This window comes from Vulpes lagopus, chromosome 5 (genome assembly GCF_018345385.1).
Source record: "Vulpes lagopus strain Blue_001 chromosome 5, ASM1834538v1, whole genome shotgun sequence".
Classification (NCBI taxonomy): Eukaryota; Metazoa; Chordata; class Mammalia; order Carnivora; family Canidae; genus Vulpes; species Vulpes lagopus.
The window spans coordinates 97,238,520-97,266,067 of record NC_054828.1 but is presented as its reverse complement, the minus strand read 5'-3'; the positions used below and the strand labels follow the sequence as shown (position 1 = coordinate 97,266,067).

The 27,548-nt window shown below is 35.9% G+C and overlaps 1 protein-coding gene across 2 annotated transcripts in view; it reads left to right on the top strand.

The window, feature by feature from the left end:
• ZC3H6 (zinc finger CCCH-type containing 6) overlaps positions 1–27,548 on the top strand; it is a 68,272-nt gene that overhangs the window by 20,999 nt on the left and 19,725 nt on the right. For both annotated transcript variants that reach the window (XM_041755872.1, XM_041755873.1), the window contains exons 2-5: positions 4,437–4,617; positions 12,343–12,462; positions 23,418–23,667; positions 26,002–26,135. In XM_041755872.1, coding sequence (XP_041611806.1) covers positions 4,437–4,617; positions 12,343–12,462; positions 23,418–23,667; positions 26,002–26,135 — 685 coding nt within the window. The remainder of the gene's footprint in view (positions 1–4,436; positions 4,618–12,342; positions 12,463–23,417; positions 23,668–26,001; positions 26,136–27,548) is intronic.

The following is a 27,548-nucleotide window of genomic DNA, read 5'->3' as shown; positions in this document are numbered from 1 at the left end:
CTGGTGATCACATCAGCTTATCCCAGGACGCTTGTATTTATGAGTAATATCTTTATAATATCATCCATTAGGAGTACTTGTATAGTCTTTTATTGAGGCTTTTGTGTTTCTTCCAGAAGACTCAGTTTCTGATCTGTAGCTTGTAACAGGAGCCTTTAGGCAAGCATAAAGAAAAAGCAGAAACTACATGTGGAGGTAAGACTGAATGGTTCAGGTTAAGTTGTTTTAATAGCAACAGTATCAGAATGGGGAAAATAGTCCTTTATGAAGCAAATCAATTTATAAGGATTTAGTGAAATTTACCTGTGAATAAGAACATATCATGGATGGTGAGGGCATTGATCAATTTCAGAGTTTTTTTTTTTTTAAGATTTTATTTATTCATGAGAGACACAGAGAGAGAGAGAGGCAGAGACACAGGCACACGGAGAAGCAGGCTCCATATAGGGAGCCTGATGCGGGACTCGATCGCGGGACTCCAGGATCACGCCCCGGGCCCAAGGCAGGCGCCAAACCGCTGAGCCACCCAGGGATCCCCTATTTCAGAGTTTTTAATTTATACCACTGTGCATTATGATTTTGAAATCTAGATATTTAAACCTAGAGAGAAAATCTTTTAAAACCTAATTATTTTTTAAAATAACAGCTTTAGTGAGATAAAATTCACCTTTTTAGAGTATACAGTTCTCTGGTTTTTAGGATATTCAGAGTTGTGTAATCATTACCACTACTTACTGACTGTTGACAGTCACTCCTCATTCCTTCCTCTGATCTACCTGGCAATCCCTAGTCTACTTTCTGTCTCTGGTTTTGCCTAAGAGATAAATTATTTTAAAAATAATTAGTTGGTTAACTAAACAATTATTTACATGTCCATAAACATGAGTATTCCTCTTCCTGAAAAGGACATAATGATAATCACTCTATGATTTTATATTAATGAAAAGTCATCCATATAGAATTGAACTAGGAGCCTCTCTTTTTGATTTATTAAATTAAAAAAAACATCGAGTTTAATAAACAAAACAGCTTTCATAATGGTGTTGAGCTAATTCAAAATCTAGAGAATGCTAAGCATTCTTAATTATCTCTTCCATTTTTTACTTTTCACAGAGTTAGATTAATATCTGATATATTAGTAGGTGCTCAATCAGGATAGCTTTATTTTATTTTGGTGACAGAACTGGAATTAGAATCCAGCTATCCTCCCAGGAAGTCTCCTCTTTCCTTATGCCACACATGCTTTCCATTTGTACCCAAAGCTGATTTTTATAAAGCACTTGTAAACAGTTCATGGAACTGGGGGTCAATGTTCTTATTTCCGTTTTCTATTCTATTTCTTATAACCATACATAAATTCACAAGTTTAAATTTGTTATTGTGTAAATGCTAAAATGTTAAATAGGCTAAGAAAAGTAAAAAAGAAAATACCTTTCATTCTTTTTGTCTAATGACAATTGTAAATGCTCCATATTTCACAGTTAAAGAACTTATGTAAAGTAGGACATAAATTCATATGCATTTTTAGCTTGACTACTACTTAGGTATTTAGGTAGTTCCAGTCAAAATGTTAAGTATGAATTAGTGATTTTAAGATATAAAAAGAGTTGCTTTGGGATCCCTGGGTGGCGCAGCGGTTTGGCGCCTGCCTTTGGCCCAGGGCGCGATCCTGGAGACCCGGGATCGAATCCCACATCGGGCTCCCGGTGCATGGAGCCTGCTTCTCCCTCTGCCTGTGTCTCTGCCTCTCTCTCTCTCTCTCTGTGACTATCATAAATAAATAAAAATTAAAAAAAATAAAATAAAATAAAAAAAAAATAAATAAAAAAAATAAAAAGAGTTGCTTTGAGGTCAAGTTGGAGGAGAAAGGTAATAAAAGAAAGGATGATGGCCAGTAGGTTTTTTTTTAATGCTGTTTAAATTTTGTTACAGTATAAGGATAGGTAGTAAAGGATACAATTCTTAAATGTACAAATTTTTTGAATTTAAAAAAAATTTACTAAAATTCGATTAATTAACATATAGTGTATCAATCAGTTTCAGAGGTAGAGTTCAGCGATTCATCTGTTGCATATAACACCCAATGCTCATAACATCACATGCCCTCCTTCATGCCTATCACCCAGTTACCCCATTTCCCCATCTACCTCCCCTCCAGCAACCCTGAGTTTGTTGCCTATAGTTATGAGTATCTTCTGGTTTGTCTCCCTCTTTAATTACAACTTGATGAATTTTTACATGTAAACATATATATATATGTAATAATCACTGCACAGATCAATATACAGAATATTCCAACACCTCAGAGGGTTCCTTAGTACCCCTTTTTTGTCAGTTACAACACTCCAAGAGGTAATCACTATTTTGACTTTTGTCACCATAGGTTACTTTTGTTTCTTCTTGAAATGCATATAAATGGAATAAAACGATACTCTCTTGTATCTAGCTTCTTTTACTCATATTTGTATCTATAAGATTCATCCATATTGTGTGTAGCAGTGGCTGATTTTTTTTGCTTTATAGTATAAGTAAAGCACAATTCATCCATATACCTGCTGATGGTGAGTTGGGTTGTTAACAATTTTTTAGTATTGTGACTAAAGCTACTAAGTCCATTATTGTGCTTAACTTTTGGTGAAAGTATGCACTCACTTTTCTTGGGACTTAAGGTTTTAAGTGTTATAAAAGTTCAGGACTTTTTTGTTAAAACAGCCAGAATGCCAAACCTGCCTCACAGAAATTTTCAAGTCCACCTAAATGGGTATGTTTAACTCTTTGATTTTATAATAGAAACTGGGGAAAAATAACTTTTACTTCACAGCCAGTTTCGGGTGCCTGTTCTATAATGCAAGGGTTATGGATATTAATTCATTCAGTGAACAATAGGGAACCATCCTAGGGGTTAGAGACACAGTCACATCCTACTTTCCCAACCAATATCTTCAAGTTACTCGAACATAACGCATAGATTGCAGTGATAAAGAAATGAGAATTATTAGGGGAATTCTTAAGGTGAAGCATCTCATCTAAACCTGGGTAGTCAGTGGAAGCATCTCAGAGAAAATGACATCTGAACTGAGTCCATTGGCATGAGCTGCAATTAGCCTGGTGAAGGAAGTGGAGGGTGAGTGTTGAGAAGAGCAGGGCTATGAGAGTTTTTAAGGCGGTGTTTAAAGCTTGGCGATGTGAGAAATTGAAAGTAGCTGGGTAAGCACAGACTCAATTATAAAGGGCCTTTTGACATATCCGGGAGGTCTGACGTCCTCAGGTCAGAAGGGAATCATTGGTGCTATCTTTTTTTATTATGGAAAATGTCAAACACACATCCCATAATTTGAGCAGTTACCAACTTATCACCAATCATGTTGATACCACTACCTTCCTCCCCAAGTGGATAGTTCTGAAGGAAGTTTGAGACATCACTTCATCATTGAAGATTTTGAGCAGGAGAGTGACATAATTAGTTTTGTGTTTTATAAATCATATATCCCTAGTAAATTTAAAGTATCTTTACAATGCACACACCACAGTTTGGTTGCATCTCATTTGCTTCCAGTCATAAAGACATTTGTCTTTCTGCACTGTTTATAGCATTTTGCATTTTTTTCCTAACTATGGAAACATGAGTAAATGCTAAACTTATTTTATATATTCATCTTCTTATGTAGATAAATCATTGTTTAATTTGCCTTTAAAAACACTATTAATATTTTGGCTTCTATGAGTATAAAAAGGTCATAAACAATATAAAAGTTTATGTCTAGTTCAGTCTCCTTTATAGCAAAGATGTTAGTATTTGGAAAGTGGAATTCAGTTAAGGTTTTACTATGAATATTTTTCCAGATTCAAGTTCAATTTATGATTCTTCTGTGGCTCAGGTTTTGCTCATCTACCTATTTGAAAATCTGTTTTCTTTCTTTTTTTTTTAATCTGTTTTCTTATTGAAGTTTACTTTGATGGTGAGAATTAATATAGATTACTTTTGTTTTAAAACTAATTATAGTTGTTTACATAACACTAAGTAGTAAAAATGTTTACTTCCTAAAGGGCTTTAGCTTAACCTGTTTTAAAAAAAGTGGTGTAGTAGATGGTCACTATTGTAATGCCATGGAATAGCACTGCATTCATGCATGCGTTCATTCAGTTGGTGAGTTAGTGATCTTAATCCAAATCAGAGGTTGGCAAATTTTTGCTGTTCTGTCTGGTTCTTACATATTTGGAGAATTGTTCCAGGAAAATAGGGAAGAATTTGCAATAGAAACCATATGTGGCCTGCAAATGTATTACCTGGTCCTTTATAGGAAAAGTTTCCCACTCCTGGTCTAAATAAATATAACTTAAATTCTTGGCATGTGCTTTTTTTTCTTTTGGAAATGTTTCTATAAGATTCACTTTTAAGTAACATTTGAAAATAAAAATGTCATTGTTTTCTACAGAGAAGATGGTGAATTAGAAGATGGTGAAATAGATGATGCAGGACTTGAAGAAATACAAGAACAGGAAGCAAAAGAGGATGAAAAGCACAAAAATGAGAAAGCCTATAGAAAATCAAGGAAAAAACACAAGAAAGAAAGAGAGAAGAAAAAATCCAAAAGGAGAAAACGTGAAAAACATAAGGTTAGTTAGAATCTACTTTTAGGGATCCCTGGGTGGCGCAGCGGTTTGGCGCCTGCCTTTGGCCCAGGGCGCGATCCTGAAGCCCGGGATCGAATCCCACGTCGGGCTCCCGGTGCATGGAGCCTGCTTCTCCCTCTGCCTGTGTCTCTGCCTCTCTTTCTCTCTCTCTCTCTCTCTCTCTCTGTGTGACTATCATAAATAAATAAAAAATTAAAAAAAAGGAATCTACTTTTAATTCTTTTAGTAAATTTTTATGAAATATAAAATATTGAAAATCATAAAGCATAAATCATTGCTTATTTTATTATAAAACTTATTGATTAGAAGGGCACCTGGGTGGCTCAGTCAGTTAAGTGTCTGACTCTGGATTTCACCTTAGGTAATAATCTCAAGGTCATGAGATCAAGCCTCCCTTCAGACTCCTTGCTGGGCATGGAGCCTGCATAAGATTTTCTCTCTTCTTCTGCCCCTCCAACCCCCCAAAAAACAACTTGTTGATTAGATATTTTTATTTATGTGATTAATAAATTTTCTGAACATAAATATTATGTAAATTATCTCAAATATTTAAAAATTAATCTAGGTAACTTTTAATGCAAGTTAAAATCTTTTTAATTAATGGAATTGTATGCAAGGATGATAAAGGTTAGAAAAGTTTTATTCTCTACAGATATAGATTAGCAGCATTGGCATTGTCTGTCCATTTATTTATTCATTCATATGTATTATCATGTGCTTGCTGTGGAAATCTCTGTGCTCTATGCTAGGGTTACAGTAATGAGTGAAAGTCTCTAATGGAAGTACATTACATTGAAATGGGAAGGAGAAGGCAATAAACAAATGGAAAACAAATGTGATCAAGAAAAAAGAGTTGAGTGCTGGATAGAGAATAATGTAGCATGGGATAGGGAAGAAGGGATCATCTATGCAGAGAACTCTAGGAAAAGTGGGCGTCTGTGGTGGAGTAGTTTTGAAACTCCCTGAAATTCCCCCATAAAAACAAAGCAATGGGGATAGCAAAATCAAAAACTCATTGGCAACATCTACAAAAAAATGAAGTAACAAGTTATCTCCACAAACCTTAAAAATACCGCTGGATGAGGCCAAACCACAGACAGCAACAAGACCCATATAGGATCAGCAATTGGGCATACTGAAGCAGAGGGAAGGTAATGGGACTTCAGAAAACAAATTGCCAATAGGTACTCCTCTCAAATGGAAGAGTCCCCACTCAGTGTGGAAAGTCCATGGGCCAAACTGAGAACAGAGCAGAAAGGGAGAGGGGGGGAAAAAGTGAGAGGGGACTTTCAATTCTCTTGTGAGTATAAGGTGACCATGTGAATTTGGGATGGTGCTTGAATGGTCTGGGTCTGATGAACTTCTAATCAACCAAATCGCTCTTATTAGAGTCCTACACTGAGAATATATCTGCTAATTAGAATCTAAATTGAGAGGACAAAGATACTAGGGCTGGGCAAGGAAAGAAATAGCTTTAAAAAATGAGGAAAAAGGGATCCCTGGGTGGCGCAGTGGTGTGGCGCCTGCCTATGGCCCAGGGCGCGATCCTGGAGACCCGGGATCGAATCCCACGTCGGGCTCCAGGTGCATGGAGCCTGCTTCTCCCTCTGCCTGTGTCTCTGCCTCTCTCTCTCTCTCTCTCTCTCTCTCTCTCTGTGTGACTATCATAAATAAATAAAAATTTTAAAAAAGCCTGCAAAAAATGAGGAAAAAAAATGAGGGAAGGGAGCAAATGAGGCATATCTCAGAAGATACATAGCCATATTTATTAATATTTCATGCAAACAACAAGCAGTAACCCTAGAGAACAAGATAGGACCATGATTACATTCCGTATAAGTTATAATTTTTTAAAAAACAGAATAATGGAGAGAATAATATTCTTCCATAAGAGAAAGAATTCCCACAAAACATATAAAATATCTAACCTAATATTTCAAAATGATAAAATTAAGAAAGTATGTAAGCTATGATCAAACAGCATAAATACAATTTGGGGGAAACATCCTTTGGTCATCTAAGTGAAAAGACCAACTCCCTATTAGGAAAAGAGAATCAGCTTTTTATAAAAATTTTTGATATAGGATGCCTGTGTGGCTCAGTGGTTGAGCATCTGTTTGCCTTTGGCTCAGAGAGTGATCCCAGGGTCCTGGGATCAAGTCCCGCATCGGGCTCCCCACAGGTAGCCTAATTCTCCTTCTGCCTGTGTCTCTGCCTCTCTCTCTGTGCCTCTGATGAATAAATAAATAAAATCTTTTAAAACTTTTTTGATATAAATATTTTATGCTGGATGATAATGGAATGACATATTTAGATAAGATGTGGGCCAAGAATTTTATATCCAGCTAAATACTGACCTTCAGATATAAAGTTCTCCAAAAAAAAAAAAGATAAAACTCAGGAAATATTGTTATCATGAGCCTTCCTGTAGAATCCACTAGAGAACAAGTTTAGATAACCAAAATGACTAGTTGGGAGAGAGGGATCTACATACATGTAATAAATATTTGTAAAACTAGGACTAGGGCAACCCGGGTGGCTCAGCGGTTCAGCACCACCTTCAGGCCAGGGCCTGATCCTGGAGATCCGGGATCCAGTCCCACATCAGGCTCCCTCCCTGCATGGAGCCTGCTTCTCCCTCTGCCTGTGTCTCTGCCTCTCTCTCTCTCTCTCTCTCTCTCTCTCTCATGAATAAATAAATAAATAAAATCTTTAAAAAAATAAAAACTAAGACTAAATGATGGCCATAAGAGGAGCCGTATATTATGTATCTGAACATTACAACTATAAAAAATATCAGGAAAAGCAGAAGCGTATATGGCAAGCAGGATAAGCTTACTGATTGCCTAATATTATTAACTCAGAGTAAGGGGATGTTGCTTCACATTGTTATCCTGATAATGAAAAAGAAAGGAAAAGAGGTTACTGACGAATTTTAATATTGGTCCTGTTAGTAAAGAAATAATATGCTAAGAAGGGACAGGGACTAAGGTTATTGGAAAAGGCATGAAAGAAATAATTGAGGGGCACCTGGGTGGCTCAGTCAGTTAAGCTTCATATCTCTGATCTCAGCTTGGGTCTTGATCTCAGAGTTGTGAGTTCAAGCCTTGTGTTGGGTTCCACACTGGGCTGGGAACATATATAAATGAATAAATAAAAAGGAATAATTAAAACAAAAATACAAACTTTTCTAAATACCAAAAGGTATATACTCTCCCAACAATGCAAAAATCCAACTCTGAGCTGTGTACAAGAGAAAGATTTTTAAAAGTGGGTAAAGCTATGCCAAGCAAATACAAAGAAAGAGAAGGCAGAAATCTAACATTGATATCTGAAAAAGTCAAATTTGTGTCAAAAGGCATTGAAAGAAACAAAGAGAGACATTTGTGATGTTAAAGGCTACAATTCACAATTAAGTATAATTTATTAATATTTTATAGCCCCTAAAATAGCCACTTTTATAAAGCAGGAACTATAGGAGCTGCAAGAACTAGGAATACACTAATAACAGGAGATCTACCAATATGCCTCTCTTAATCCAAAGAGATCAATCAAGTGGATGAAAAGGTGGTAAGGATATTAAAGAAAGATTGTGTAGTGAGCTCTGAATCCTGAGAATACATCTTCCTCTCGTCTTTATGGCCATATAGTAGGCTTTGTATGCTCCAATTACTTTGATTGAGTGGAAGTGTTAAAAAGAGCAATGTCAAATCACAATACAATAAAACTAGACATTTCCTAATAAAGTCAAAAAACAAAATGTCTTTTTGCTTTGTAATTCAAATGCCTGCTATAAATAGCCTGTGGAGCACAGGGGAAACAGATTAAAACTGCAGAATTTCATTAAAATGATGATATAAAATCTTGGTGCATAAGTAGTGACAAAATATAGCTAAAGCAGTTATCAGGAGAAAAATTACAGTATTGCAGTAATTCATTTATTCTTTGCTGGAAAAGTAGCAAACCAAAACGAAACAAAAAGGAAAGGACTTTTAATTATGTTAGAAGCAGAACTTAATGGATTAGAGTGAAAAACCAGTAGTTATTCAAAAAAAGATCAGTGATACATATAAATCATTGGCGAGACTAATAAGAAAAAAGTAGGGGCACGTGCATGGCTCAGTGGGTAGAACATAGGACTCTGATCTCAGGGTCTGAGTTCGATCTCTATGTTGGGTGTAGAGCTTACTTAAGAAAAAGAGGGCAGCCCCGGTGGCGCAGCGGTTTGGCGCCGCCTTCGGCCTGGGGTGTGATCCTGGAGACCAGGGATCGAGTCCCACGTCAGGCTCTCTGCATGGAGCCTGCTTCTCCCTCTGCCTGTGTCTCTGCCTCTCTCTTTCTCTCTGGGTCTCTATGAATAAATAAAATCTTAAAAAAAAAGAAAAGAAAAAAGGGAAAACCAAAAATAAAATTTAGTGTGTTGAAGCTAAGAATTTTCAAAACCATCAAGTCCCATCTCCTTTTGAACGGCCTTTCCTTTAATTTGTCTGTCTTTGGCAGATAAGTACTTTCAGCATTTTTCTTGAAAATCTTAACTAGATTACTTAGTTAACTAGACACATTTTCTACTTTCCACATTATTGAATATAATTGTGTTGTTCAACTTTCTACCACTGCATAATGAAGATTTCCGTTCTTCCAGCTTTAATAAGATACCTCACTTTCCTTTAAGTTGTCTCAAAGCCCAGAATTTTACTAATACTCATTTGAGGCAATTTATTTATGTATGTATGTATTTGAGAAGAGAAAGTACATGCATATGTGTGCGTGCGCATGTGTGTGTACGAGGTGGGGGAGGGGCCAAGGGAGAGAGAATCCCAAGAAGACTCCCTGCTGAGCTTGGAACCTGACAGAGGGCTCTATCTCATGACCTATGAAATCATGACCCAAGAGGAAAACAAGAGTTAGTCGCCTAACCCATTTTAAAATTATTACTATTTTTTGTATCTCTACACCCAACATGGGGCTCACACTCATGACCTGGAGATTAAGAGCTGCATATTCCACCAACTGAGCCAGCCAGGTGCCCCTCATTTGAGGCACTTTAGACTTTTACTAACACTTTCCTTGAAGTCCTTCCAGTTTGTATCCACTGCCTGGTTCCAGAACCTCTCCTACCTTTTAGATATTTCTTAAGGGGAAGCACAGCATTTCCAGACATCAAAATCTTAGTAGTCAACCATTGCTGCACAGTATTACTCCAAACTTAGAAGTTTAAAAGAACAGAAATTTATTTCCCAGTTTTTGTGGGTCAGGAATCTGGGAGTTTAACCAGGTGATTCTGGCTCAGCTTCTCTCATGGGATTGCAGTCAACTCAAGGCTTGACTGAGGCAGGATCCTCTTCCATGTTCACTCACATGGCTCTTGGCAGGCCTCAGTTCCTTACTGACCACTCTAGAGACTGACTCAGTGTCCTCATGATGTTATCCGGCTTCCCCCAAAGCAGGTGAACCAAGAGTGAGAGAGCAAGAGAAAGCACACAAGATGAAAGCTATAGTCTTTTTATAACCTAATCTCAGAAGTGATATACCATCTCTTCTGACATACACTATTTTCTAGCTATTTTTAAAGTAGTCCCAATTGCTAATTTCAGGTTAATAATTACTTTTTAAAAAAAGATTTTATTTATTTATTATATATATAGAGGACTTCAGTGAGTGGGAGGAGGGCAGAAGGAGAGGGAGGGAGAGAATCTCAAGCAAGCTCCACACAACACAAAGCCTGACTCAGGGCTTGATCTCATGACCTTGAGATCATGACCTGAAGTGAAATCAAGAGTCAGGCACTTAGCTAGCTGAGCCACCCAGGTGCCCTGTCTATATATATATATATATATATATATATATATATATATATGAAGAAAACGGAAAGAAAATTTTCATAAATATATATATATATATTTAGATATATATATTTAGATATATATAGAGAGAGAAAGAGAGAGAGAAAGTGTGTGTGTGGGTGGGTGTGTGGGTGTGTGTGCCTTTTTTGTTTTGGAATAGTCTGAAGAAACTTCTCCCTTAAGTAGAACCTTCTCTTCTCTGGTGGTTTTTCCTGAAGTAGTGTCTTCATTTGAACTTCTTAATCAGATCTTATCCCTTTAGTGATCTTCAAGTGAAAGGTTTTCCTTTGAGTTGGAGCTGACTTCTACCATTGACTTAGCAAACTTGGCTTTTGAATGGACAGTGTTGAGGGGTGCTAGGTTGGCTCAGTTGGTAGAGCATGCAACTCTTGATCTCAGGGTTGTGAGTTGAAGTCCTATGTTGGACATGGAGTCTACTTGAGAAAAGAAATGGGCAATATTTATTTCAAACTTTAACCCACAAATATTAGATAAGCTTGAAGCATTTGATAGCATAACTATAAAAAGATTTCTTAATATCACCTATCAAATTGGCAAAAATGGAAATAACACCATCATAAAACTAAACCTGAAAATATTTAAGAACAAAGTGAGGGAAAAGTTTGTCTTTCTTAAAAGAGCCTTTAAGAATGGAGTAGAGGGGGCAGCCCGGGTGGCTCAGCGGTTTAGCGCCGCCTTCGGCCCCGGGTGTGCTCCTGGAAACCCGGGATCGAGTCCCATGTCAGGCTCCCTGCATGGAGCCTGCTTCTCCCTCTGCCTGTGTCTCTGCTTCTCTCTATCTCTCTATGTCCCTTATGAATAAATAAAATCATAAAAGGAATGGAGTAGAGGTAAAAATCCTTTTGCTGTGAAAATATCAGAGTTCAGTTTCATTCAAATTTTTACTGAGTCAGTATCTTCACTGATAAGAACTTTAAGAATTCTTTAAAGAAAGTGCTTAACTTGGGAAAGTAATTATTTGACTAGATGGAGATTTGGTGACCTTTTTTAAGGAGTGCACTCATACTTAGAAAGCTTACTCTTGATATTTGCTAATCATTATCAGTTACTTGTGGTTTCCATTTCACTTTTGCCCAATTTTGTGGGTTGGATTTATTTCACATTTATAATTTTATATGTTGAGTATCTTTTAGCTTTAGGGTACTTATGCAAAAGAATAAGAGTGCTACAGACATTTTAGGTAAAAATAACTCATACTCTACTTATGTTCTGTGATCCTTTTTGAAGATCTAATTCCTTTTTTTTTTTTAAGATTTTATTTATTTGAAAGAGTCAGAGAGAGAGCACACAAATAGAGGGGAAGGACAGAGGGAGAAAGAGAAACAGACTCCCCACTGAGCAGGGAGCCCCATGCAGGACTCAATCCCAGGATCATGGGATCATGACCTGAGCTTGAGATGCTTAACCAACTGAGCCACCCAGGTGCCCTAATTTAATTCTTTTAAGATTAATTTAAATCTGAGATCACTTTAGAAGTGATCTCACAGAAGGGCAAGGGCACAAGTCAAAAAAAAATTTTTTTAAATAATAATAATAAATAAATAAATAAATAATTCATTAATTAATAAAAGAAGGGCACGAGTCCTTGGACCACAGGGATGATGAGGAGAATGCTGCCATTAAATCCCTAAAAAGAGGAGAAGATATACTTTTCCTCAGAAAATTTTAGAGAAGTTGAACTGGTGGTGGCCTTTGAAGCAAGGATTTTTTGGTTAATACTTCAGAACCTACTAGGATAATACAATATGCTGGTTGGCACTTCTGGGTAAAAAAAAGTGTATCTAATTATTAGTAAAATTTTCTTCCTTTTGCAAATGTGTAACTGTTTTTTCCTTTTTTATAGCATTCTCCATCTAGTGATGATAGTTCAGACTACAGCCTTGATTCAGATGTTGAACATACAGAAAGTTGCCACAAAAAAAGAGCTGGTTTCTACAGGGATTATGACATTCCATTTTCTCAGGTATTGTCTTTTTTTAAAAAATGTGATCAAATATACATAAACATAAAATTTACCATTTTAACCATCTTTCAATGTATAATTCATTGGCATTAAGTGTATTCACAATGTAGTGCAACCATCACTACTGTCCATTTACAGAACTTTTTCATCATCCCAGACAGATGCTGTGTACCCTTTAAATCATAACACCTCAGTTCCTCCTCCCCACCAGCCCCTAGTAATCACTATTCTACTATGTCTCTATAAATTTGCCTACTCTATAGGCATAAAAGTGGAATCATTACTGTATTTGTCTTTTTGTGTCTGACTTACTTCATTTACCATAATTTTTTGAACGTTCATCTAGCATCCTTTTTAAGGCTGGATGATATTCCATTGTATGCATATACCATATTTTGTTGTGTGTTTCTGTTTTTGAACACATGGATTACTTCTACCTTTTGACTGTTGTGAATAATGCTGATTATGAACATGGGTGGATAATATCTCTTCAAGACCCTGCTTAAAAAAAAAAAAAAGACCCTGCTTTCAGTTCCTTGGAACATATACCCCTCAGAATGGAATTGCTGGATCATACAGTAATTATGTGTTTAATTTCTTGAGGAACCACCAAACTGTTTCCCATAATGGATACACTTTTTTACATTCCCACCACTATACATGAAGTTTTCTACTTTCTCTACATCCTTCCCAAACTTTTTTTTTTTTTCATCCTTCCCAAACTTATTTTCTGGGGTTTATTTTTTTGCTTTGGGTTTTTGTTTTTGTTTTGATAATAGCCTTCTTAACAGGTATGAAATGACATTTCATTGAGTATTTGAGGTTCTGCCTTTTAAGGGGAAAAATAAAATTTTCAGTTTCATTCTTTGCCTTCTGACATTCTGAAAAATGTTTTATATTTTTCAATATAGAAAAACAGGCATATGTAGATATATGCTACAAATTTTAAGTCTTTGAAAATCATAGTCATATGTTAGTTTTCCAGGTCTATCATAACAAAATACTACAGACTAGTGGTTTAAACAACAAAAGTTTATTTTCTATTAGTCTGGAGGCTAGAAGTGCCAGATCAAGATGCCAGCAGGGTTGATTTCCTTTGAGGACCATAATATCTTTGAGGACCATTTCTCCTGGCTTGTAGATGGCTACCATCTTGCTGCTTTGTCCTCAAATGGTCATTCTGCTGTGCATACACACCCCTGGCATCTCTGTGTGTCCAAATTTTCTCTTGTAAGGACACCAGTCAGATCAGATCAGGGTCCATAGTAGTCACCTCATTTTAACTTAGTCACCTCTTCAAAGCCCTATCTCCAGATACAGTCACATTCTGAGGTATTGGGGGTTAGGACTTTCACATACGAATATTATGACATCTACCTCTTTAAGTGCAAAAGCTATCGGAAGTGTTGTAAGTAGAAAAAAATTAAAACAACATGATATACTTTATATCTTTCTCAGGCATGTTGTACTGTATGAACAGTCTTCAATATAAATAGTATTTTGTGGGCAGCCCGGGTGGCTCAGCGGTTTAATGCCGCCTTCGGCCCAGAGTGTGATCCTGGAGACCCGGGATCGAGTCCCACGTCAGGCTTCCTGCGTGGAGCCTGCTTCTCCCTCTGCCTGTGTCTCTGCCTGTCTCTCTCTGTGTGTCTCTCATGAATAAATAAATAAAATCTTAAAAAACATAGTATTTTGTGCTAGAAAAATCACAGTGGTCTCAGGAACACTGGGGAGTATTCAGATCAGTGTGCACCTTTCTGAAAAACCACAAACTTTCTCTGAGTTCTGGTTTCTGCCAGTCTGTCAATATGCTTGTCCACAGAGTTCTATACTTTTTCCTAATTTGGTATTCCTCATCCCTTATGAGCTTAGAAAACAAAATACTGTGTTGATTAGAGTTATTTCTATTGCCTTCTGTTTCTCTGTTGCCTTCTTTATAGTTGAGGTTGCTCAGTAAGTAACTATTGAATAAATGAAGTTTATTATAATATCTTCTTTTAAAATTTGAAAAGAATTATACTCTAGTTGATAATTTTATTGAGTTAGGTGAATGTATCCATATATTGAGTGTGTCTGCTGATTTTGGAATAAATGGAGCTGCCATTTCTCAGAACATTTTAACAGCTATTTGTTAGAATTATTTTTACCACTAATGACAGCTTTTAAATCTATCAAACACTGATGTGGGGGATGCCTGGGTGGCTCAGTGGTTGAGCATCCTCCTTTGGCATCCTCCTTTGGCTCAGGGCATGATCCTGGGGTCCTGGAATCAAGTCCCACATCGGGCTCCCCACGGGGAGCCTCTTCTTCCTCTGCCTGTGTCTCTGCCTCTCTCTGTGTGTTTTTCATGAATAAATAAATAAAATCTTAAAAAACAACACTGATGTGGTACCTAAATTTCATCATTTGCAGGTAAATTTATTTTTTTAGAAATAGTCAAAAGTTGTTTAGAGACTATTCAGTGAAAAAATGCTCAGAATGATCATTACCACTTCAGATAGCAAAGCATTTGAAAATATCAAATAATGAGATTTATAAGCTCTTGATTCACAAGTTGTCACTAAACATTATTCCAGAAAAGGAGGTATAGAATATTTTAAAACAGTGGCAGAAGTATTTTAATAAATATTTTAATCAATATTTAATAAATATGTAGCCTTCTATGGGGGCTACTCTGAAGGACAAAATCAATTGGTATGTATAAACAGCATTAAACTTGTTTTAACTGACTCATATTTTCTTTTTTTTTTTTAAGATTTTATTTATTTATTCATGAAAGACAGAGAGAGAGAGAGAGAGGCAGAGACACAGGCAGAGGCAGAAGCAGGCTTCATGCAGAGAGCCCGATGCGGACCCAATCCTGGGACTCCAGGACCACACCCTGGGCCAAAGGCAGGCACTAAACTGCTGAGCCACCCAGGGATTCCCTGACTCATATTTTCTTAAGCATTATAGTTATTGATTGTCATTATACGATTACATATTCCTACAACTACAATGTAATTATTTTTGTTTAAAAATTTCAGTTATGGGACCCTGGGTGGCTCAGCGGTTAAGTGCCTCCCTTTGGCCCAGGGCGTGATTCTGGTGTCCTGGGATCGAGTCCCACATCAGGCTCCCTGCATGGAGCCTGCTTCTTTCTCTGCCTCTCTCTCTCTCATTCTGTGTCTCTCATGAATAAATAAATAAAATCTTTAAAAAACTTTTTTCAGTTAAAGAAATTAAAAGAAAAAGATAATCTTTTATAATTACCCACATTTCACTTCCAGTGTCCTTTGTTCCTTCGTGTAGATCTGAATTTCAGTCTGGTATCATTTTCTTTTAACCTAAAGACTAAATACTTAGTCTTTACTGACACAGAGACAGAGACATAGGCAGAGGGAGAACAGGCTCCACGCAGAGAGCCAGATGTGAGACTCAACCCCAGGACCCCAGGATCACAACCTGAGCTGAAGGCAGATGCTCAGCCACTGAGCCACCCGGGCATCCCAAAAGTACTTAATCTTTATTTAGCATCATTTGTGGTACAGTTGCACTGTCAGTAAAATCTCTTAGCTTTTATCTATTGGGAAATTATCTCACTGTTATTTTTTTTAAGATTTCATTTATTATCATGAGAGACACAGAGAGAGAGGCAAAGACATAGACAGACGGAGAAGTAGGCTCCCAATGGGGAGCCCAATGTGGGACTCCATCCCAGGAACCTGGGGTCACACCCTGAGTTGAAGGCAGCCGCTCAACTGCGAATCCACCCAGATGTCCCTTCAGTGTATTTTTAGTAACTTTTATTTTGTCTTAATGAACTGTAGAAAAGTTCCAGGAATGGTGCAAAGAACTTCTGTATAGCTTTCACCCACATTCCCAGGATGTTAACATTTTACTGCATATGCTTTGTTTTATTCTTTACCTTTCTTCTCTTTTCTTCAGAGGATCTAATTTGCAGCTAAACCCATGTGTTAAGTTCTTAATTCTAGTATTTGCATTTTTCAAATCTAGAAACTTGATTTTTTTTTCAGATCTGCAGAGTATTTTTATAGTTCCCAGTTCACTGCTGAAATTCTCATGTCATTTACTTGAAAATAATAAGCACAGATATTTTAAAATCTGATCACAGGAATTTAAATATCTGGAGTCTTTCTATTACTGGTTGTTTTTATTTAATTTTTAAAATTATTTTATTATTTTTAATATATTTATTCATGAGAGACACAGAGAGAGAGAGAGAGGCAGAGACACAGGCAGAGGGAGAAGTAGACTCCATGCAGGGAGCCCGACGTGGGACTTGATCCTGGGTCTCCAGGATCACACCCTGGGCCAAAGGCGGTGCTAAACCACTGAGCCACCCAGGCTGCCCTACTGGTTGCTTTTAGCTGATGCCTTTGCTGATCATGTCTCCTCTTATGATTAAGTTTTTTTGTTTATTTTTCTGTGTGCTGAGCATTGTGTTTGCAAAATATAGTGCATTTTATAGAAATAATTTGAGACCTGGGGTGATGTTAATTTACTCCAAGGAAGATTTTTACTTGCTCCTGACAAATTTTTAGTGACCCTTACAAACTTTATTCCAACTGCAGGGTTTGAAACTCTTCTTGGCCACCAAGATGATAGATTGAACTGTAGCCTCTGATCCACCTTTTGATATTGACCCAGAATTGGTGGGTGAGGGTTAGCTACTAAAGCTTCTACTTTTTCTAGACTCTGGATTTCTCCTTTTGTTCTCATAGATTAAAGGGATAGTCAGAAGCAGTGTTGAATCTTTCAGCTGATTTTTCATGTTGAGCTGATGCTTTCAGAGAAAAACTGCTCCTGATCCTGCTCATTTCTCACGATTTTCATCTACTCCATCTATATATATATATTTTAAAGATTTTATTTATTTATTCATAGAGACCGAGAGAGAGGCAGAGACACGGGCAGAGGGAGAAGCAGGCATCATACAGAGAGCCTGACGTGGGACTCTATCCAGGGTCTCCAGGATCACGCCCTGGGCTGCAGGCGGTGCTAAACCACTGCACCACCGGGGCTGCCCCACTCCATGTGTATTAAAGGTCCAGTAATCCTTCACACTTTTGATAGCTCTCTCATGTTTATAGTGGATTTTAGAAAAATATTGTGTCCATTTTTTTCTACATTTTTTAGGAGGAGAACTGATCTGAATTATTTAGTCTGCCAGGAAAAAAGAAAGTTCAATACCATTTCATCCACATATGTTTTAGAGTTGACTTACTGAGAATAGAAAATACCTTAAGTACATCCTAAAAATCTTATTTTCCTAGATAACAAATGTCTGCTGTATAATTTCTATAATTTAGGCCAAAAATAGAATATAGTATTAACATCTGGCTATTGAATTTGAAGAGTTAGTATATCTACCCTTTTCCTCATCCTTTCTTGCTCAAGGCCTCCCATTCCCTTCTTTCATGTTTATAGTGATAGTTGTGGGACCACTTTCCATTTTACAGAAACCCAGTCTGCCCGGCAGGCATTCTAGCCAGGAATTTAGTCTAATAGTCAGCAAAGTGATTGGAGAAACTGTATCCTTTGATAGAACTTACAGGCTTTTTCATTTCTGTTATCTTCTTGCAGGAAGGCTGTAAAAAATACTTGCTAGATTCTTGCTGGTGAATGCATTTTGTACATTCCAGATGATGAACATGTGAAGCATAAGGAGGTATTCTAGAGAACTGGAGGTGCTCCTCTAATGTCATCCATTTAGTGCTTCATGGAGCATTAGCACTGCATGGGTGACACCCAGACTCAAACATTGGAGTCTTTGACTGCAGCAGGAGCTCTGTGATGGGGGGCGGGGCGGGGGAAGTTTGCATCATTAGAGGGCTATTAGGAATATTTGCAGTTGGGAAAACTAGGGGGATAAATAGAATGTTTAGGGATAATTCTATTTTAAAAAGTAGGAACAGGGGGCAGCCCGGGTGGCTCAGTGGTTTAGCGCCACCTTCGGCCCGGGGTGTGATCCTGGAGACCCGGGATCGAGTCCCATGTCAGGCTCCCTGCATGGAGCCTGCTTCTCCCTCTGCCTGTGTCCCTGCCTCTATCTCTCTCTCTGTGTCTCTCATGAATAAATAAATAAAATCTTAAAAAAAAAAAAGTAGGAATAGGGAGATTATTTTTGTAAAGCCTGTGAAAAATCAGAGGATTAAATTAATACTAAGAATTCAAAGTTTTGGGAGCGCTGGGTGACTTAATCAGTTAAGCAGCTCAGGATTCGATCCTCAGGGTTGTGAGTTTAAGCCTCCCATTGGGCTCTCTGCTGGGAGTGGAGCCTGCTTTGAAAAAAGAAAAGTTTGGGGATCCCTGGGTGGCACAGTGGTTTAGCGCCTGTCTTTGGCCCAGGGCACAATCCTGGAGACCCGGGATCGAGTCCCACGTTGGGCTCCCAGTGCATGGAGCCTGCTTCTGTCTCTGCCTCTCTCTCTCTCTCTCTCTCTGTGACTATCATAAATAATAAAAAAAAAAAATTAAAAAAAAGAAAAGTTTTTATGACAAGCATCTAATCTGCAGAGAAAAATTCAGAGTACTAAAGAGTACTCTTTAGTTATAGAGTACTGAAATATGTCATTGAAGCATTAATGGAATCACATATTTTTGGATTGTTTTTTGGTGTTGAGTTGATTAAGTTCTTTATATATTTTTGGATACTGACCCTTTATCAAATTGTCATTTGCAAATATATTCTCCTATTTGGTAGGTTTTCTTTTAGTTTTGTTGTTTCCTTTGCAGTGCAGAAGCTTTTTATTTTGATGTAGTCCAATAGTTTATTTTTGTTTTTGTTTCCCTTGTCCCAAGAGACGTTACCTAGAAAGATACTATGGGAAATGTTGGAGAAATTACTGCCTGTGCTCTTTTCTAAGATTTTTATGGTTTCAGGTCTCACATTTAGGTCCTCAGTCCATTTTGAGGTTTGTTTTTTTTGTTGTTATTGTTATATGGTCTAAGAAAATGGTCTTATTTCATTTTTTTGCATGTATCTGTCCAGTTTTCCCAGTACCATTTGTTGAAAAGACTTTTTCTTTTATCTTTTTTAAAAAAGATTTATTTATTTATGTATTTAGAGAGAGAAAGCAGAGCAAGCAGGAGAAAACACGAGTGGTGGGGAGCAGAGGGAGAGGGAGAAGCAGGCTCCTGGCTGAGCAGGGAGCCCAATGTGGGGCTGGATCCCAGGACCCTGGATCATGACCTGAGACAGACACTTAACTGACTGAGCAACCCAGGTGCCCTGAGACTGTCTTTTTCCCATTACATATTCTTGCCTCTTGTCAAAGATTAATTAACCATATAACTGTCAGGTTATTTTGGGGCTTCTATTCTGTTCCATTGATCTATGTGTCTGTTTTTGTGCTAGTACCATACTGTTTTGATTACCACAGCTTTGTAATATACTTGAAGCCTGGAATTATTATACTTCTAGTTTTTTCCTTTTTCAAGATTGTTTTGGGCTATTTGAAATCTTTTGTGGCTCCAAACAAATTTTAGGATTGTTTATTCTAATTCTGTAAAAAATACTATTGGCATTTTGATAAGGATTGCATTAAATCTGTAGATTGCTTAGGGTAGTTTAGACATTTTAACAATAGTTGTTTTTCCTATCCATGAACATGGAATGTCTTTCCATTTGTTTGTGTCATCTTCAGTTTCTTTCATTAGTGTTTTATAGTTTTCAGAGTACAGGTCTTTCACCTCTTTGATTAGGTTTATTCCTAGTAATTTTATTATTTTTGGTCCAATTGTAAATAGGATTGTTAATTTCTCTTTCTGCTGCTTCACTATTAGTGTATAGAAATGCAATGAATTTCTGTACCTTGATTTTATGGGCTTTCTGACCTCACTAAATTCATTTGTCAGTTCTGGTAGTTTTTTGGTGGAGTTATTAGGGTTTTCTATGTATAGTTTCATGTCATCTGCAGTGAAAATTTTACTTCTTCCTTAACAATTTTGATGCCTTTTATTCCTTTCTCTTGTCTGATTGCTGTGGCTAGGACTTCTAATATTATGTCGAATAAAAGAAGTGAGAGTGGACATCTTTGTCTTGTTCCTGACCTTAGGGATAAAGTTCTCAGTTTTTCCTCAATGAGTATGATGTTAGCTATGAGTTTTTCATATAAGGCCTTTAGTATGTTGACGTAGTTCCCTCTAAACCTACCTTGTTGGAGATTTTAATCATGAATGGATGTTGTACTTTGTTAAATGCTTTTTCTGCATCTATTGAAATGATCATATAGTTTCTATTCTTTCTCTTATTGGTATGATATATCACAGTAGTTGATTATGAATATTGAACAACTCTTTAGCCCAAGAATAAGTCCCACTTGAACATCCATGAATGATTTTTTTAATGAATTGTTGGTTTAAGTCTGCTAATATTTTGTTGAGGATTTTTGCATCTATATTCATTAGAGATATTGGCCTATAGTTCTCTTTTTTGATGGTGTCTTTATCTTATTTTGAAATCAGGGCAATGCTGGCCTAGGTATTGATTCTTCTTTAAATGTTTGGTAGAATTCATCTATGAAACCATCTGGATCCTGGACTTTGGTTTATTGGGAGTTTTTTGATTACTGAATCAATTTCATTGCTAGTAATCAGTCTGTTTAAATTTTCTATTTCTTCCTGATCAGTTTTGGTAGGTTATATGGCTCTAGAAAGTCACCCACTTCTTCTAGGTTGTCCAATTAGTTGGCATATTTTTCATAATATTCTCTTATAATCTTTTGTATTTCTGTGGTATTGTTGTTATTTCTCCTCTTTTGTTTCTGATTTTGTTTGAGTCCTCTTTTGTGTGTGTGTGTTTGACTAGAAATCTAATCAATTGTGTTTTCAAAAAGAACTAATTCCGGATTTCATTGATCTGTTTTGTAGTTTTTTTAGTTCTCTATGTCATTTATTTCTCTTCTAATCTTTATTATTTCCTTCCTTCTGCTGATTTTGGGTTTTGTTTGTTCTTTTTCTAACTCCATTAGGTATAAGATTAGGTTATTGAGGTTTTTTTTTCTTGAGGTAGACTTGTATTGCTATACATTTTCCTCTTAGAACTACTTTTTCTGCATCCCAAAGACTTTGGACTGTTGTGTTTTCATGTTCAGTTGTCTCCATGTATTTTTTAATTTCCTCTTTGATTTCTTGGTTGACCCATTCATTGTTTAGTAGCATGTTATTTAACTTCCATGTATTTGTACTCTTTCCAGATTTTTTTCTTGTGATTAATTTCTAGTTTCATTGTGTTGTGGTCAGAAAGGACCATGGTATAACTTTGATCTTTTTGAATTTGTTGAGACTTGTTTTGTGGTGTAATATGTGATCTATTCTGGAGAGTGTTCCATGTGCACTTGAAAGAATGTGTATTCTGTTTTAGGATGGTATGTTCTGAATATATTTATTAAATCCATCTGATCTAGTGTGTCATGGAATCACGTTTTTTTAATAAAGGAAAAGTAGGCACCGTTCAACTAATTAATTAATCTTCACCTAATCTACGCAATTATTTTTTACTTTATTTTCATAGTGTTTTTATTTAAAATGTCAGAAACTGCATCGTAGCTACAATTATAAATCCCTTTCTGAATTTCTAAAGTACTAGATTAGAACAGTTCATTTTAAAAACAACAAACAACAAAAAAATTTCTAAAATACTGCTTAAAACAATTCAGAAATCTTAATATAATATCTTCAAAATTTAAAATTGATGAGCTAATTGATTTTCTTGATATGTTTAGTTAATTTTTTTGTCTTTATTTTATAATTACTGAAAAATATCTTAGTATTTCTCTGCATTTTGTTAGTCAATTGTTGATGATCTGCCAGGGCAGACAGTATTTTTATATTATATTTAAAATGTGCTAAGCTGAAGGTGAGTCATGGCCTGGGCTTTGCTAGATCTTCAAACTGTAATTTTGTGAATTTTTTCTTTTTTTAAAAAACAATTGACAGAAGATAGGATTGAAATAGTACAAATATTTTAATGAATAGAGATAGAATTGAATACTATCATTAAATAAAATTGTAGGACTAGGAGTGTCTGGGTGGCTCATTTTGTTAAGTGTCCGAGTCTTGATCTCAGGGTTAAAAGTTCAAGTCCCACCATTGAGGCCCCATGCTACTTAAAAAAAAATTTTAGAACTAAAGTATATTCTTAGTTTTCATATGCTTTAGAAAAATATTAATAAAGTTAATAATGTATATTATAATAAATAGTTCCTAATGAGCAATTTTTTCATTAGATGTTTTTAACTTTTATAGAAATCTTTGTTAGACTTCAGATATAAACCTTTCCTTTTTCTAAAATTTCCACACATATGGTCTTTTAATTAATTTAATATGCTTAAACTTGTTTGGGACAATATTAGAAGAATATATAATTTCTTCCACCTCAAGCTATTTTACTATATTTTCCATATTTTCCAAAAGACTTTTTGAATTTTTAGAGAAAGAATTCATGTATAACAGTGTAGATTTTTAAGTATACTTTTGTGTACAAATATTGAGACCTGGAATGTGGAAAATAAAACAAAACACACCAGCAAGGATCTATGAACTAAATTTATAATATTTAATAATACCAGAGTAGCATTTAGCTTTTTTTTAATATTTTATTTTTTTATTCATGAGAGACACACAGAGAGAGGCAGAGACAATAGTCAGGAGGGGGAAGCAGGCTCCCTGCGGGGAACAGGATATGGAACTCCATCCCAGAACCCTAGGTAGGATCAAGCCCTGAGCCAAAGGCAGATACTCAACCACTGAGCCACCCAGATGCCCCCTTTTAGCTTTTTGAACTTAGTTTTAAGTACTGTCATAGACAAGTACTAACCAGGAGTCAGAACTTCAACTGTCTTTTCTTTTCCCCTTCTTCAAATTTCTGAGGGAAAAAGATATCCTGTGTTATTATCAGTTCATTTATGTAACTAAAAAAATCCTGATAATGATTGTTCATTTTCACTTAGCATGGACATTTATCAGGAAGCTACATGACATCAAAGAAAAGTCAACATAACAAAAAATTTAAAAGTAAAGAATATGATGAGTACAGTACATACAGTGATGACAACTTCGGTACCTACAGTCAGGAAACAGAGGAAGATTTTGCCAGTCAGCTAAAACAATACAGACAAGCTAAAGAAACCTCAGCTACTGCTTTAGGATCATCATTTTCTAAAGAACCAGGGAAAAAACAAAGGATGAAAGTTCAGCAAGGTAAGTGTGAAATTGTCAGTCTCTTTTTTCAATATGAGAACTTTATTACAACAGGTAGTTATGGAGTAACAACTTCAGTTTCTTAGTTCCTTCTCAAGATCAGCTTGTTCCTGTGGTTCCTGAATTTGTTTTTATTTTATAGACTTTGAGGACAAAAATCTACAAATATTTCATTCTGCATGATATCTTAATATTTGAATTAGAAAGATACGCTAGTATTTTTAAAAGTTATAAAAATGTGAAACACGTTTCCTATTACATTTTTTCCCTTTCCTTGTATAAGGACATAAGTATACTGAAAAAATGGCTTGCCTTTTTCAGTTGTTTCTGTTACTCTATACATTGCTTTATATTTTAGACCTGTAAAGACAATTCTGGGAAGCTCTTCTTTTATTAAACTTTAAAAGATGATGATCATCTTTGCTGTGCAAATGTACTTATACTTAGGATTATGAATATCCTTCAGGATTGGAAATAACATAAACTAAAGAAATTTCTGGAGTGATCATTAATTCATCTGCTGTGTTGAGGTACATGATCCCTGAGACACCAGGGCGAGTTGCCATAGAAATGGTGGGTCACATAAAGGTCAAATCAGCCTTAAAAACTGTCCACTCAATGTCTGCTTCGAGAAAACTGGAGCAAGATGATGCTGAAGTGAAGGAGTGAGCATCCAAGCCCTATATGACTATACTTTCTATATTGTTGACAAAAGGAATCAGTTATGAGTAAATGTAGTTATTTTTATGACTTTATTTTTTCTTGATTTCGTAGCAAAATTCCTTTGAAAAATGAGAATCCAGGCTTTGCTGACCTAAAAGGGAAAGGAATTTGTGCATATGCTACTGTAATTAGCAAGTTTCTTCCTGAAGTCTAGACATAGTGGTGTCAGGAATCACTCCACTTGGGGAATAAGGGAACATGGAGAGACTTTGCTCAGCCATTCCCACCTGAGGTTTCCCCTTTCAAGCTCTTCCTGTTTGTTCTGTTAAAGAATTGAGTATTCTTCTATTTTTGACATTCATTTTTCCCTCTCAGGTATGAAAGCAATATATGGTCAAATGCAGAAAGCTTTTTCTGTACATAGATACAATAATATAACAAAGATCAAAGATAAAACAAAACTAATTTGAATCCCTACACCCAGAAATAATTACTATTAATATTTTAATGTACATTCTTCCAGAATTTTCCTGACAATTATTTTTAACAAAAAATTATGCATATTGTTTAACTTGTTTTTTCCCTAAACTATGGACTATATCTCAGTCATTCTTACATTAATGAGTAGCTTTTAATGCCAACATTCTATTCAATTAAATAGATATGCCATATTTTGTTTGATTCTTAAGTTTGTGTGATTGTAATCAATTGAGATTTAAGTTGCACCCAGGTTTCTTTTTTAATTCGGTGATTAACCCTGCATATTTATACACTGTTTCAGAGGATATCTTCACAAGTATTTTTTCTTAAGAATAAACTCTGAAATGCAGAATTTAATCAAAAGATATAGCCACATATTTGAAGATTTTTGGTCCATATACCAAGTTGATTTCCAAAAACTTGATAGAACAATTTATAATAATACCCCACCAGTGTGTGAAAATGCCAGTTTCTCCAAGTCGCTACCAACATTGTTCTTTGAAGTGAAAACTGGTATGTTATTTTAAAATTTTTAATTTCTTTGACTTTTTTGAATGAGGTAAAACATTTTTTTCATATATTTATTTGCTGGTTTGTAGGTTTATGATTACTTAATATGTAAGAAAATGTATTAGTTCAATGTGACATTGGTAAAATAAGAAATCACTCTGTAACTTACTACCCTACCTAAAACATAATTTTCATAATTACATACTTTTAAATATCAAGTTTTTTGAAAGTAAAAGATGTATAAATTTTACTCAGAAATATATGTGATAACACAAAATTATCACTAGAAGCTCAGTTTGGTCAAATTAACCACTAATACCTACAGTGTCTTCCTTAGGGATGAATATAATATTTCATTCTCTTAAAAACAGAAAGCCTTGTTATTTTCTTATTCAAAGGAAAATTGAAAAGAATAAAACTAGCTTGGATTTCTGTAGCCATGTGTATTCTTGTGCCTTGCCTGCCTTATTATTGTTAACATTCCTTAAAAGAGAGAGAGAGAGAGAAGCACTACCCAGAAAATAAAATGTAAAGATTTACTTAATTTTTTTCACTGAATCTAGAGAAGAAAAAGAATGCACTGTATATTATAGACTATTTAAAATATGCTGTTCCCTATAAACTAATAGATTGATAGATGTGTTGTTTTTCTATATTTGAAGTACATTTTAACTCTTTTAGGTATTGAACAGAGGGTTAAAAGTTTTAATGTTGGTCGTGGACGTGGTTTGCCGAAGAAAATCAAACGCAAAGACCGTGGGGGAAGAACCAATAAAGGGCCTAATATTTTTTCAGGAATGGATGACTTTCAAGAGGTACTGAGACTTTATAGATAATGAGGAGAGCTTTTAATCTGTTTGGCTGCAAAGAAAGCATTGTGATTTTAATGCTACTTTCCTAGTAAATGAAAAATTTCCAGCTAAGATCAAATGAGTATAAATAGATTCTTAAAAAAAAGAATTAAAAGAATTGTTTTAATTATTCAAGATACTAGAATAGAGATGCAAATGTAAGGTGACCTCAAAAAAATTAATGTGTTTGAAAGCACCTCAAAATAAAATTCGTATGTCAGAATATGGTTCTAGTAGTCCTCTGTTGTGCTTTTCTTTCCTAGAAGTGATCTTCTCCAGATGCAAAGGACAGTAAAATGCTAATAGCTCAATATGGTAGCATGGCTAATAAAAAGGGAGATGATACTGTAGTGGTAAATTAACTTATTAGAACTTATTAGAACTGAAAGCATTGAAAGAGAAGAAAAGGCGATATAAATGGTTGGAAAGGTGAATTCATGTGCCTTGTATATAGTAGATATTGAGTAAATATATGTTGAATTCTGAACATGTACATTTCAGCCTCGTTGCGACTTTTGGGATTAAAGTGGTCCAAATCCAGTGTTCTGCCACTGTTGCAGTCAGATTGATTGAATCATACAGAGCAAGGGTAGGTTGTTAGAAGCTGCAACCTTGAGTAAGAGCAAAAGAATAGCAGTATATGGCAATTTGAAAATGGTTTTCTGATGTCTGGGTTTAAAGATACTGGAAAAGATTTTGTAATATGTTGTACTCCTCAGTATACTATTTAGGGAGATGTTAATAGGTAGGACCTAAAAAAAGTTCAGGCCCAAATAAATTTGTGAAACCCAGCACATGCCACTCAAAGGGATTTTCAGTTGACATTAATGTATAAAGGCTTCTTGCAAGTTAGGTGTAAAAAAGCCTATTTTACTTTGTTCAATCCAGTGTTTTCAGATTTTACTTGATCCTGAGCTGCCCCCTCACCCCCACAATCTATTTTTTTAAAGATTTTATTTATTTATTCATGAGAGACAGAGAGAGAGGCAGAGACACAGGCAGAGGGATAAGCAGGCTCCACACAGGGAGCCCGGGTCTCCAGGATCACACCCTGGGCGAAGGCAGGCGCTAAACTGCTGAACCACCCAGGGATTCCCCCGCACCAATCTATTAATATTCATTGAACCACTCACTGTTCCATGGAATGGGAGCTTGGAAACAAGCTTAGAATTTCTGAGTGATTGTAACCTGCCTGTCCATCTTCTTAGACTTCTGTAGAATGTGCTGCTTTCCCTAACCAAATTAATATGAATGCTTTCTGAAAGTAAAGTTTCTCCTATATCCAGTAGTTACACACTATATTTGGAAAAAAAAATTAGCTTCCAAAAAAATGTGGCTTTGAACAATTTACTGTCTCTAAGCCTCAGTTTGCTTAAT